The 14501-nt window shown below is 39.8% G+C and overlaps 1 protein-coding gene across 3 annotated transcripts in view; it reads right to left on the bottom strand.

The window, feature by feature from the left end:
• Positions 1-392: 392 nt before the first annotated feature.
• The window catches only part of acadvl (acyl-CoA dehydrogenase very long chain), a 21382-nt gene continuing 7273 nt past the window's right edge, over positions 393-14501 (bottom strand). Inside the window, exons 4-20 of one of the 3 annotated variants that reach the window (XM_032511325.1) lie at positions 14330-14402; positions 13960-14024; positions 13709-13843; positions 13427-13571; positions 13191-13320; positions 12922-13047; positions 12600-12798; positions 10984-11088; positions 9373-9459; positions 8915-8977; positions 7125-7226; positions 5788-5885; positions 5051-5123; positions 4782-4854; positions 4444-4516; positions 4125-4200; positions 393-2257 (exon numbers count right to left, since the gene is read on the bottom strand). In XM_032511325.1, coding sequence (XP_032367216.1) covers positions 2120-2257; positions 4125-4200; positions 4444-4516; positions 4782-4854; positions 5051-5123; positions 5788-5885; positions 7125-7226; positions 8915-8977; positions 9373-9459; positions 10984-11088; positions 12600-12798; positions 12922-13047; positions 13191-13320; positions 13427-13571; positions 13709-13843; positions 13960-14024; positions 14330-14402 — 1761 coding nt within the window. In that variant the 3' untranslated portion in view covers positions 393-2119. Of the gene's footprint in view, positions 2258-4124; positions 4201-4220; positions 4517-4781; positions 4855-5050; positions 5124-5787; positions 5886-7124; positions 7227-8914; positions 8978-9372; positions 9460-10983; positions 11089-12599; positions 12799-12921; positions 13048-13190; positions 13321-13426; positions 13572-13708; positions 13844-13959; positions 14025-14329; positions 14403-14501 lie in introns of those variants that run through there. The other 2 variants (XM_032511326.1, XM_032511327.1) reach the window with 2 other exon arrangements.

Consider the following 14501-nt stretch of genomic DNA (forward strand, 5'->3'; position numbering starts at 1 on the left):
TCCTGTAAAGTGTTAATGCCCTAGAAGAACCTGGGCTGCAGAAGTGAAAGCAAAGTTGCAGGTTGATATGAATACAACAGAAACAGGAAGTGAGCTTGGTGGGAAGGGGAGTTAAAATGCTTTGATGTTTTTTTTTTCCATTTCATTTTTTGCTGACAGGTTACAAGAGCTTGTACAAGAAGAAACTGGAAAAAGTCAGTGTACTTTGGCCTGTTAAAGTCCACTTTCATAGAACATGGAGGAAGAATCTGGACTTTACAGAGGTTACAGTTGTTATTCAACTCTATTTGGGCAAAGACTGAACAAAAGGTATCCGACACAAAAACGTCAGCACAAATAAAGCGATTGGGAAATTCAGCCTTCTCAACAGTACATGCCAAGACATTGAATGAGACAGATGAATGGATACTTTATTTATTGATCCAAATAATAATCCAATGTGTTGTTTAACCAAAAACCTCAAAGTAGATCTGTACAAATAGTGTGACTACAACCGTTGAGGCTTTATGTTTTAGATAACAAAAGCATGTGATCATATTAAATCCACACAATGAACATTAAGTGACCAAACTGACTCCTGACTGAAAAGGTCCGAGTTATAGAAAGGCAAGAATGTGCAGTCCAAACTAAACTTTAATGAATCATTTGAAACAGCAGATTAACAAACCAATAAGTGCATTTTACTGTACAAAAAATGATTTCTTAAAAGTCCAGATATGCAGACTGACGGTTAATTAGCTATAATTTAATTACAGTTAATAATGCCTGCTACCTTTATCTAAGCAAATTAACACTTGCACTTCGAACACTAGTGACGGCATTACTAAACAGTAAGGTTGACCTGCACTTTTTCTTTTTTTTATAAAGCGCTTTGTTTGACTCCAGTCAGAATAGGAACTTTGAACAGCATCTGTGGACTAGTTTCTAAGGCAAAGGTATTGCTCCTCCTGACATTATGTTTCTGTGATGAGCACTGATAAGCTTACCATGCAGAAAGGCATTCAAGTACATAAACATCACACTGTTATATACATTTGATCACTATGTAAAACACATCTATCTAATAAAGCAAAATGTATCTGTATGTCTGTATGTATGTATGTATGTATGTGTGTCCGTGTTTGGGGATAAGGTGACCTGCACGTCACACATGCAGAATGCTTTACAGAACAGCTTACATTCACTTCTGAACACATACCTGAAGGCTGAACCAGGCAGAAACAGCAGTTTTCATCAGACTCACCTTGGGTTGGGTTGATTAAGTCTACTGCTAACTTACTTATAACGTCTGATTACTCCACATTTTCATTGTGATTACATTCTGAATCTGCAATGTTCTCTGTCAGATAAATATAGAAGTGCAATGTCTTCCGCTGATGTAAACGTAGTCTACACTGCAAGTCAGTAGTAGGCAATACAGTGTAGTTGAATCTTAATTGGTTTGGGTTCCTTCTATAAGTAATTTTGGGCTATAATTTGGTTTTGAAGAATTCTACAAGCAGGAATACCACAAGCCAAGCAATTGGACTGTTACAAACAGGCCCATTTTCAACAAGCACTGCACTAGTTTGTGTATGAATTAAAATCCCTATAAACCAATTAAGTTTAAAGCTTCTATTGTTAACTGGCCTCGATCTCAAAGTTGCATTGACATATTTATTTGTCAGATGGTAGTAGGGCCGAATTATTTGTGGAAATCGTAATTTTTCTGTCCTATTGAGCCATCTGTCCTGACCAATTTTAAGCCATCTTTATTTCATAATAGATCCAGCACAAATTCCAGAGGGCTTGAGTCACAAATTAAAGTGACAGAAAAACAGGTTCACACAGACACTACAATTGATTGCAATCAAGATAGCAGTACAACAAAACAATAGGTTTTAAACTGTGATTTCTGTGTAAAACCAATAATTAATTTGGCCCAAAGTAATGCAACTCACTATATGAGCTTATTAACACAAAGCACATACTGGGGTACCAATGTGTGATGGAGCACATATGGCTATAATAAATCTGTATAAGTAAGTCTGAGAGGACTTGGCATACATGACACTGAACCTGGTTAGAGATGCAGAAAAAAGAAACGAAAACCAACATGACAATACAAGAGCGTGGTGGTTTAGAAACCCAGAGGGTGAGGAGCCACCACTCCTCCGTTCTCCACCACGGCTGAAGAGATGGCCCGCAAGTTCTTGAAGAGCTGCCTGGACTGACTGGAGCGCAGCCTCTTGATATCTTGCATTATTCTATCATGGGCCTGAGGGAAGAAGGGAGCATTAAATGATCGTTAAAGATTTCATCTAAATTTGAATACATCTCAAAATAATTGATCAAGAACTTGTTGGGCAGTGAGGCGATATTGTATGTTTTGAGCACAGACCTACTATTATTATTTTGCAACCTCATAAAATTACATTTGGAACAGGAATTAACACTTGCAAAAATGATTTTGTTTGAGAAAACAATTATTGTAATTCAAACACAATAATAATTGTAACTACATTACAGTATATGGTGTATAGTATATTACAGTATTTAAGCAGGTCTGTAATACACCAGTAGGTCAATAATATAAAATACTGTAGATCTGTGCTTTCCAACCTTTCTGGTACCAAGCCTTTTAAAGTGAACATTCTTAAATTTTAATGCAGTTGAACTGTAAAGGTTGGTTTGGTCAGAAATTCTACTAGCGAGGCCTACTACATGAAGTGTGGTTAATGTTTCAACAGTCATCCATTAATTTTCGCTAATCATTTCACCTGATTAGTCATTAGGCCTCCTTTCAGCTATTTATTTCAACCATTGATAACTTCACTATATGTTTAAACATCAGTGTTGAGCTGTTTTGGTTGATATATTGTTTTAAATAAATCATAATTTCAATTATTATTTGGATTAGTTAAGCTGCTCAACAATCTTTCCAAATACCCAATTGCAACGGCAGAAATACCCCTTGCTGGGGAATCACTGCAGAGGGCCTGTACTACGAATCAAGATCAACATGCCCTGGATCAATAAACTGTAAAATTATAAATGTATGTATAAATGTAATTATAAAAGGAGGCTCCCGATCCAGCGATGCGCACGTTCGGTAGTGTTTCCACATCGTGACCAATCGCGATCATCTACTAGAGCCGCATATTTTACATAAAAACAAACACTACATTAAAATGAAGCACACAGACACGATTTACAGGAAAAACGCAATACAGTCGCTGCTTCCTAAACAGGAAAGCAGACGCTGTTATGCGTAAATCACAACGCTTATCAATCTCACTTCCCCATCAGTCAGGCACAAGAGATGAATATAATTAACTTGTGCTTTCAATAAACTGTTGTTGCTTATCAAATCAGTTGCAACTCCGGCAGTGGTTGTGATTGTGAGAGCAAGTAAAAAATATAAAAACTAAATAATTTAAACCGATGTATGCATTGGAAACGCAGGGCTCAAAAAGCCGACAAATATCCTTTAGCCTATGTAATTACTACCGCTTAAAATCTATATCTTTCATAAAAATACCCATCAGGAAATGTTAACAGGGTTGTCTGTCTCTAGCACACTTGTAACGCTGTGAAAAATTTGAGCGAGTGTGTCAAGAGTTGAGCGCGCACAAAGTGCAGATGTTGAGAGCGAGGGAGGCTTGACCTGCGCGCAGAGAGAGGTTTTGAGAGCGCACATGAGTAAAGAGGGGTAAGAGGGGTTATTATTGCACGTTAATATGGAAATTAGCAAACATGCAAATACATTTATTGACCACGGAATAGGTTTTTGTTTGGTCAAACTAAATTAATTTGTGCGAGTGTTAATTCCTGTTCAAAACGTAATTTTACATGCAAAATATAGTTCTCTGTGCTCAAAACATAGTTACTTGCCCAGTTAAATCCAGGGAACTAGTGAGTTGTGCAGCAAGCCATTTGAAAAGTTAAGTGCGGAAGTATCTTTGATTCAAGACTAGCTGGAAAAATCATGGATAAGGTAAAGCTGTTTGCTGACTTTGTAAAATGCAATTGCTTGAATTTTGTTTTACATTCACTATACAATACTCTGTTTTTTTAATTATAACGTATAATACCTCATTATCAAAACATTTTTATCAGTTTTTTTGGCTTTGACAAGATCTTACCTCCACACACCAGGTCTCACATAGCATCTTCTCATGCTGAGCTGAGGCATTTCCCTGACTCAGAGAGCGTGAAGCCCTGCAGAGAGGGGGGGGGGGGGGGGGGGGGGGGGGGGGGGGGGACCACAAACACAAAAAAGTCACTTTAGGCTCCGTAGGAGTTTGTAGATGGAATCAGAGTAGTCTTTGTCCCCCTTTCAATCTCTCACTCCCTTTCTTGCTTCACACTCCCACTCGCCTTCTTTCTGGTCTACTCTTATTCCATCTACAAACTCCTACAAAGACAGCTTCTAAGGCTGATCTTGTTTGAATGTTTGTGTACCTGGACAGGACCACCACCATGGCGTAAAGGTCGATGGCAGTGTCTGCGACTCTCTTCAGGACAAATTGTTCATCTGCAACAGAATAAGTCAACTTTAAGTATATGTTTTCTAGAAGAAGCATTCCCAATGTCTAAAATGAATACCTACAGCTAAAATGCCAACCCTGTACCAGTTGGGGATTTTCTTCCTAACACCCACAGGTTTTTTTTTCTAACCTTAACACACGCACACACACACACACACACACACACACACACACACACACCACACACACACACACACACACACACACGACGCGCGCACACACTCACACACTCACACACACACACTCACTCACCAATGATCTTCTTGCCATGTTTGATGAGCAGCTCCTCGATGACTGCTCCAAACTGTTCAATGGCTTTAGTGGTCTAGAAATCAAATTTAAATCATTCAATCATGTAAAACATAATTAAAGGCAACAAGATAGAAAACTTCCATATCGTATCATTAGCAGAAAAAGAGTCAAGCTGTCACTTGGACAGCCACTCACTCAATCCAAGCTACCCCCTTTAAATAAATGGCTACATTGGAAAATGTAATACACACAAGAAAGGTTTAACACACCAATTCGCCGCTCTGTGCCAGCTCAGGATGTACACTTCCCTGCAGTGTCAGACCTGTGCTCAAACCGGCCTTCCTACAAACACAACATAAGAAGACAGTTATAACAAACATGTTATACAACATTTTCTACACCTGCCATGTGATGAAAAGCAGCAGAAGTCGCAGTCCTCCATCTGCAACAGTACAGCTGTGCACTGAGACACATTGAGACAGTGCTCACAAACCAACATACAAGTGTGCAGTTTAGCTAAGCCCGCAAGTTCAAAGAAAATAGACTTGAAAGCCTTAATAGCTGCTTTAGCTTGCAGATACACACATAAAGTGCAAATAAGCTTAAGCCAAAATGAGCATTCATTTCTATATTATATATAGTAGACAGTGTGTCACACGTACATTAGAGCTGTGTGTGTGTGTGTGTGTGTGTGTGTGTGTGTGTGAGAGACACCCTAACGCAAGGAGTCCACTTTCACTTCAGTTTCTTGAAGGATGAAATGGAATAAAATACATCCAAATCCTGGAAACTCACACAGCAAATAAGCTAAAAGAATAGTAATTTCTGCTTAGACGTCAGCTGCAACTGCAAAGTGACATCATGAGGGATGGAATTGAATGTAATCAATAAATTGCATCATGTGCTTAGCAAGGGAAGTCCCCCATCTCTCACCCTTAGCTATAGCACTTTAGCACTTTCTGTCCCCCCCCCCCAGATGGAGTGTGAAGTGAATGTGAGATGCAACCTTTTGGCTCTCTTTGTGAGTTCTTCTGCAAGCAACCCAGCATTGACAATGGGGTTCTTCAGGGCCTTCTGTAAGCTCTTCAACTGGTTACCAGCATTCTGAGCGAGAAGCAGAGAGGGACATGAGTGATTTATCAATGAATATTGCTTGAAGGCCCTGTCGCATTGCTAGACCTATAGTATCTTCACCACCTATCTACTCTGCAATTAGGACTTTCCCAAATAATCAACAGCCAATATCAGATCAAAGCAGAGGAGAGAAAGACAGCAGACCGCAGTAAAGACTCTCACACTGAGCTGATAGAATAGAACACTGCGCTGCAACACTTGTCTTTTGGTTCAATGAAAGCATTCAACAATGATTCTGTTATTCTACAGTATTGGGAAGAAGAAGAAAAAAACATTTATACATACACCTGATGTAAAATTCAATATCCTTATCTGGTATAGGGCGAAAATAAGCAATCCAAGCATTATACCAGCAATTTACATGTTGAACCAGACTTTGGCCCTGAAAACCTATTTTCTCAGATCCTTACTATGAGTGATGAGATCCTACATGAACACAAGTTTTTGGCAAAGTTACAACAGTTTGGTTATTTCACAAGAGAGATTTCTCCATTTCTTTATTTGTCTGTGCTCATCTCACTTCAGCAAATATTTAAAATCAGTCTGACTACAATTGGTGGTTGTTTGGTCACTGTGTCAAACCTGAAAAAAACCTAAACAATCCCAATGAGGCAGATTAACTGAGGTTTTGGTATACACTTCTACCTAAAGAGGGTTTCTTTTCAGGGTATTCCCAGGAATGTAACAGTTGTATAGTAAAAAAAGGTTTTATCTAGGATGGGACATTTAATGATTTATGTATACAACATTCTATAATCTCCTCGTTTTCTTCAAAATCCTTCCCTATTGCCCAGACTATATCAGGCATGGGAAGTAAGCCGTAATAGAGGATTTCATAAAAACATGCCATTTTTCCCCACCGGTAAAAGGTGCACTATATGCATGGTTTCAGCATTTTCTTTTTTTTTGTCTCAAATCGTAGGCATCTCTCCTTGATCCACTAGCTGCCTGCCCCCTGAATACACTGTGAAAAAGACGGTCTTGGGAGACAACACAGGGATTGTAAACGTCAAACAAACACTAGTGGCACAGGATAGGCACCAAAACAAGACAGAGACATTGACAAGGAAACCTAAAAATGACTTTACGACAGGAAGCAAGCAGAAAACACTTCCTTTCTACAGAACGGCTGAACTTTTCACACAGACATTATCAAATGAGCACAACCATGTGGGTGAAGAAATATATGACAATAGGGTTTAATTTTACCTGGAAGCCATTAAGGGCCACAAAGAGCCTCAGGATGTCGTTGGTGCCCTCAAAGATTCGGAAGATTCTCAGATCTCTCATCACCCTCTCCACTCCAGCATCCTGAGGAAAACAGATACACAAAGACAATGGCCTTCTACTCATACCGTATAGTAAAGTGTTTAGTATTTTTAACTAAATCACATACAACCCATAATTTAATATTGCAAATACACTGAATTGGACTTTACTGAGAATATTCTGCACTGAAATTCACTCACGATTTCAGTCTGTGAAAATCTTGGTAAAATCACATTTGTATTAACATATTGAGCAAGCCAACATGAGCATTGAGCTGTTATTTATCATATCTTACACATACAATACAAGGTATCTTGATCTCAGCTTCTTACAAAAGTTAAAAATAGGTAATGAAAACACCAGCTGCAAACAGAAACAGATCATCTATATTCATTTCTGCATTTTTAAATACTGATTGTGCAAGTTACTATTCATATCTTTTGTTGCAGACAATGTATTTTGTCCAGAAGAGCAGACAGGGAAATGTCCTGAGCACACTTCGGACTTAACTTCCTTGGTAAAATGAAACCCTGAGTCAAATTTGTACTGTGAGCAAAACTAATCAAAGTTTGGTGATGAATGTTTTCCCCCTTCTTCCTTTTAGACAGCTCATACCTGACAACTAATATAAGAGTGGAAATACACCCATTTTTTAAAATTCACAGGTTATTCCTATGGTCTAAACAGTCCCAAAATATTAGCAAACATGAACAACTCTGCCAAATCTAGAGTGCTTGATGTCAAAGTATGAAAAACTGCTCCATAACAATGTATTTGTAAATATGTTATAGATAACACAGAGCACCCAGAGGAACATTCTTTTTTTTTTTTTTAAAGCTTATTTTTTCAGGGTTTTTTACCTTTATTAGACAGAGACAGTGGAAATACATGTGAAAGGGGGAGAGAGAGATGGGGGGTAACACGCAGCAAAGGGCCGCAGGCTGGATTCGGACCTGGTCCGCTGCAGGACTCAGCCAACATGGGGCGAGCACACTTACTCAGTGAGCTTTAGGCTAACCCCCGGAAGAACATTCTGAGTATATAAACATGTTCTGTTTTAGAAATCAACACTACAATAGAATAATGCTCATTTGGGTATAAACAAAAATTACCCTTTAACTTGTAAAAACACAAATTTTTCCCCACATTTCCACGGGATGCGGAACGGCTGCGGAACGGCTCCGCCACGTAACAGCCCCATGCTCCGCCGTCCGTCAATACCCACAAGGTCCGGATTGTTGCGGCCATGACTGACAGATGAAGTCACTAGGACCCACGAGATCTCGCAAATTCATGTAGAATAGGACCACAAAAACAACAACGGTTTGTTTCCATCAAGAGGAATAGAGAGGAAACAACTCTGTGTTTTCAAGGTGCAGTGCAGGGAAATATGATCCGCTGTGAACACGGCCTGTTTTATTTTGTTTTTGTGCTTGACTTCCTATTCTGCACTATCTGCCGTGTGCTGAATTGCTGCGGAGCTCCCCAGTGTCCGGCAAAAATAAGAAACTCTGCGTATCTACTCCGGAGGGCTGCGGATCGCCAAAGCTGGGACCGAGCTGCGAAGCAGCCGTTCAGCAGTCCGTGGAAATACTCACATTGACTTTAATGGAAACCTAATGACTCCGCTGCCGTTCCAGAGAGGATCCACAGCCGTTAGGCATCAGGTGGATATTGGGGGTCAGTGGTCCCTGAGTCAGTGTGAAGTAGGATGTAGAATGAGAACTCACCTTCATGAAACCCATGCCGCCCATAATCTGAATACACTCGTCAGTCACTGTCCATGCTGCTTCCTGTCACAATAAAAAGAAAAAACACAGATGCAAATGAGCTTTTGCTGTGACACTTAGACAATCACATTTCTCTAATATTTCACCAATTTAAATTTAGCAAAACATAGAGACGTCTAACTTTCTCTAACTACCCCCCACCCCGAATCTTCCACTAAATAAGGAACATCACAGATGTTTTGAAAGAGGTGTTGTGTTTACCAGAGCAAAGTCTTAAAGTCTTATGTGTAAGAAGTAATTAATTACAATACAAACAAAGCAGAAGAGTAGAAACAAAAGAATGCATAAGTTTCTTAAAAATTGCAATTATACAATTATGTAAGCCAGGCATTATGGGAACTATTAGGTCCTCCTGGTATGCATATTTAACCCATGAGAGTTGTTATATAAGTTCTTACAGAGGCAAAGATCTTGCTGATGGCAGCTTCTATTTGGAATTCAGTCGCTCCACTGTCCATGTTACCGCTGATCATGTAGGCCATTGACTGCAAAAAGACACAGAAGTACTAATGGCACCATGATTTGACATTATGACATCTTAAAATTTTCAGCACCGGTACACAATAATGAAAAGAGTAAAAGTGGTTTAAATTGTGCTCAAAACATCTTTGCTAAAAGAGTTAAAAAGGGGTCCCTTAAGCAGGAATTAAACATAAAAATCATTAAGACAGGCATTAAGCTACATATAATACAACAATTTAGAGGCTAGAAGTGCCAAATTAGGCTGGCACTTGACAGTAAAAACTATGACTACTGGTGACAGGAAACACCTAGGGCTGTAATCTCCCAGTCAACTAGTTGATTTATTGGTCGATAAGTTCTGGGTCGACCAAAATTCTGATTGGTCGATTTTTTGCCGTGTTATTTCATCAGGTGGAAGCATAGACCGTTATGGTCTATGGGTGGAAAGCACTAATTGCTAAAGGGGGTGTTTTCAGAGCATTCCTGTTTCACAGGTAACAGTCTGTCTTCAGAACACCCCCCTTGTTTTCTCTTTTGTTGGATTAGCCCGACCCACTGAGAACAGATTGAAGAACGACCTAGAAAGCCTTGGTTTAGTGGTTTGCTGAATATTTATTTAATTGTGAGTATTTAATTTCCAGTCAGTCCTCCTCTACCATGTCGAAGACATCGGCAGTGTGGCAGCATTTTACAAAAATAGATAAGGGGAAAAAGTCGAATGCAAAGTTTGCAAGCAACAGTTTGCTCGACAACAAACATGGCATATCACCTAAAACCAGTAAGCTAACTTGTCTGCGTTAGGTTGCCCTGTCTGTTTTGAGTAGGCTGTATGAACATATCAGAATTGGCATATTTCATAGTCTAATAATCGTTTTATAACTACTGGCGCACCCACCCTCAACGACGGTAGCGTTCCACAGACACACCCAAACCACGCTGGCTGTTAAGCCTCTATCATCCAAACGAAAAAATAATATCACGGAAGGAAATGTCGACTATTGCTCAAGATATGAGGCCCATTGCTGTTGTGGAGGGCTGAGGTTTTAAGAACTTGTTAACATACAGCGCCAACACGAGTAACAGTAAAAGCTTTAAACTAATAGTCTATTCGTGTCTCCGTGTTCAGCCGCTCGGTCCGAGGACATTCACAGAGCGCTGATGCAGCGCTGTCAGAGCCGACAGACGAGTGTCATTTTAGTGCAAAATAATTAGGTCCAAAATTATTTAATATACTGCAAATAGCCTACAAGGACAAGTACTGCGGGACAGTACAGTTATTTAATCTTGTATTTTTTTTTTTCACCCCTCCACGCCCCTTCGCAGCCCCCCCCCAGTCGATTTTTAGTCGAAAATTTCACGACCTCAGTCGACCAAGATTTTCTTTAGTTGATTACAGCCCTAGAAACACCAAATGTTTGATACTGGCATTCAGCTTTCCATTTGGTTCAACACCACTTCAAATCAGCAGTAGTCATTTTAGTGTCCTAACAGCAGAAATAAATATGAATCAGACCGTGGGGCAGTTAGAAAATCTTACATTAACTGACCTCAGTGACATATTGCAGCATAGTCATGCGAGCCATCTTCTCCTGGATAGCTCCAAAGTTGTGTATCTTGTTCCCAAACTGGGTTCTGTTGGCTGCATGATCCACCTGATAAAAAGAGGGAAAGGACGGTCACTATCATACCTTTTATCATAGTAACAAGCATTTTTTTTTGGAACAGCATTAAACAGGATTAAGTGCATGCAATCTTCCTTATACTTAAAGACTGGAACTGAAATTGTAGCAGCCTTTTTGGGGTTTGTGTTGAAATGGCGCCACTGTCTAGTTTTTTTAACATTAAGAGGAAGTTTGGTTAGGCTGCCAGAGAGCACATGAGCATCATTCTTGTGGAGAACTGCAAAACTGGTGGTATAAGGTCTCAAAATAAACAGCTGAAAGTAAAAAAAGTAACTTAGCTGTTGAAGTAACTTATAAACAAGTTTAAAGCAGAACCACTGAAGAGGTGTGTATTTTATAGCCAAGCACATTTTGCATTTCTCTGAACAGTCATTCATCTTAGCATGTGCGTAGCAACCCCACAGTCTTCAGCACTGCAATATAAATATGACATGATAAGCTATGCCATTTAAAAAGCTAAACTTTGTGCCAAAAAGAATCCCAATCACTGTGATTGAATCGGCATCTAACACAGCAACAGTAGGACAATAATAAGTCTGCAGTGTTTAACTTTCTGCTCCTACTTTCAGCAAGGTTGTGCATTCAACTTAAGGTTATACATTGCTAGTGCTGAAACAGTTCAGCTGATTGAATCTTTCTGAGAAGATTCTTCTATTAACCTGAATAATGGATTATACTTTGGTCCTGCAGTTTCAGATGATGTCAAAATCATATATGGTTTTAAAATGAGTTACAGAGATTGTACATATCAATAAGTAAACCATTTTTGTTCCTATTTATTTTATTCGTTAGGGTTTGGTTCCCCCATCTGTTCACAACTGCCTTTTGAAGTTTAGCAGGGTGTTTCTTTTTTGTTTTAGGCTTTGTTTTGTTGTTTGTCATATTTGATGGTTACAGCTTCTATTTGTGAAAATTTTCTGCTTTTCAAAACATAGTTTTTTATGTTTACCCCGGTTGGCCTTGGAAAACGAGACAGTTAAGTCGACCTCTGCTGTGTCGTACATTAAAATACTACTTTTGAACTAGTATAAGTATAACAAGTTGAATACTAAGTAATACCGAGTTCAAAATGATCCCAGCAGTGTTTAGTCAATTCAGCTGTTACTGACATTACAAATACATATTTGGTTACATACTCAGTATGGAAAAATTGAAATGCTTGAGAAAAACAACAGACGTGACCAGAGCACGTTTGAATCTTCAGCGCCTGTAACCACAGAAGGGAAGTTGCTTAGCAGAAACAGGCCATATTGAACTGCAAGAAGGGGAATTTCCCACAAACCCACAACAAAGGAAATACATGACTGAAAGAGGGGGTGTAGCATAGATTATACAGGTAAAATGTAATGCAGCAGATGGGAAAGACAACATACTGTATATGAAGACATAACGCTGTGAATGGCAGCTAGTGTCTAAATCAAATAATCACACTTCCACTTCCCATCTATATATATGGTGCAGTGGTGGTGTAGTTCACTTACAGCTTTGGTGATGACTCCCTTCATGGTGCCGGAGAGGGCGGCTGCCATGCCAAAGCGTCCGTTATTCAGAATGTTCATGGCCACCTTGAAACCTCCACCCACTTCAGTCAACAAGCAGTCAGCTGGCACGCGAACATTATCGAAATAGACCTCTGCGGTATTGGAAGCCTTGATGCCCATTTTCTTCTCTGGAGGGCCACTGTGATTAAAGAAGATAGGGTGATGGTCATGAGGAAGAAATAAACAATGAAAAGAGATTTCATAAGTCCAAAAAAAATGAAGTTTAGTGACAAACAGACAATGTGGAAAAAGGTGTGCTCACTGTGTCACTCCTCCAAAGCTCTTCTCCACGATAAAGGCGGAGATCTTGTCCTTCATCTCTCCAGTCTTGGGATCCTTCATGGGTGTCTTGGCAAAAACTGTGAAGATCTCCGCCAGACCTCCATTGCTGACAAGAGAAAAAGGGCATCAGATTAGGAAAAGACACAAGCAAAAGCTATTAGTTTTACTGGATATACTGCACAATACCACCTCCTTGTGGTAAAAAAAAGAATTTGATTTTGATTATATATTCTAGTACTGTGCCCTCACCTGATCCAGATCTTGCTTCCATTGAGAGTGAAGTACTTTCCGCAGGGTGACTGAACAGCTGTGGTTTTGATGGAGGCAGCATCAGAGCCACTGGCAGGTTCAGTTAGGCAGAAGGCGGCTAAATGCTCCCCTGGACACACACACATAAAATGATTAATCAGCTCTACATTCTTCATTCATTCATTAAATTATGTAACTCCCCCAATAAATGTGTAGTCAACTACCAGTCTTCTTACCCGTGGCAAGCTTAGGCAGGTACTTCTTCTTCTGGGCTGGATTCCCAAAAAGCAGAATGCCCTTGAAGCCAATGGACTGGTGGGCCCCCAGAGTGATGCCAACACCCAGGTCATGACTGCCAACAATCTCAACCAGCCGGGCATACTGTAAGATGGGGGTCATCCCATTAGCCGTGCGTGTTTCCGTAGCCGTCTCACATAATTACAACAACTATTCAATGTTTCTTATGTGTATCTCTTGTTATAGAGTAAAGATCAATAAATGTAATCAAGCAGAAGTACCTGTGTGTTTGATAGCCCGAGGCCACCCAGGTCAGCTGGTACCTGTAGGCCAAAGGCACCCATCTCCTTCAGGCCCTCCATGGTGTGATCTTCTACTTTCTCCAAGGCATCATTCTTGGCAGGATCATTCACCTCCTGCCCACAGGAAGCAGAAACATGCAGGGTAAGGGGGCAAGTGTGACGGATGTAGAGAAGTTGTGAGAGTGAGGCCAGACAAATTCATCCAGGAGCTCCAAAAAGTTTGAAATTACCTCAAAGAATTTACCGACAGGCCCCACAAGCTCCCGAAGAAACTGCTCCTGCTCCTCATTCAGGGCTACGGCACACACAAAAGTTAAGGTTAAGTTAACTTTATTATCCCTGTAGGGGAAATTCATTTTATAGCCAGCAGAAAATACAAGACAGCAGTTCATACACAGAATACACAAAATGATAGATGTGCTTTTACTAATATTTATACAGGACAAATCACATCAAGCTATTAATGAGACCAATGGAAACAAGGACAAATTAGTTCTTACATCTCTTGGTCTTAAAACTATATAATATAACCGTTTCCTTTTTTTAGTAAAATATTGGCAGTGTATCAAACCAATAATAACATAATCTCCTCTGATTTACCTGAGGGGTAGGGGAACACTTGGGCAGTCGCTATCTGCCCCTTGAAAATGTTGACTGCAAATGATTTGGATTCCTGTAGAAGATCAAGTTAAACATAATAAAGCATGTGCCACCCAAACAAAGTATCCAAATGTTTAGGTAAAGATACCCTGTGTTTTATTGTAAAAAAAAA

This window comes from Etheostoma spectabile, unplaced genomic scaffold (genome assembly GCF_008692095.1).
Source record: "Etheostoma spectabile isolate EspeVRDwgs_2016 unplaced genomic scaffold, UIUC_Espe_1.0 scaffold352, whole genome shotgun sequence".
Classification (NCBI taxonomy): domain Eukaryota; kingdom Metazoa; phylum Chordata; class Actinopteri; order Perciformes; family Percidae; genus Etheostoma; species Etheostoma spectabile.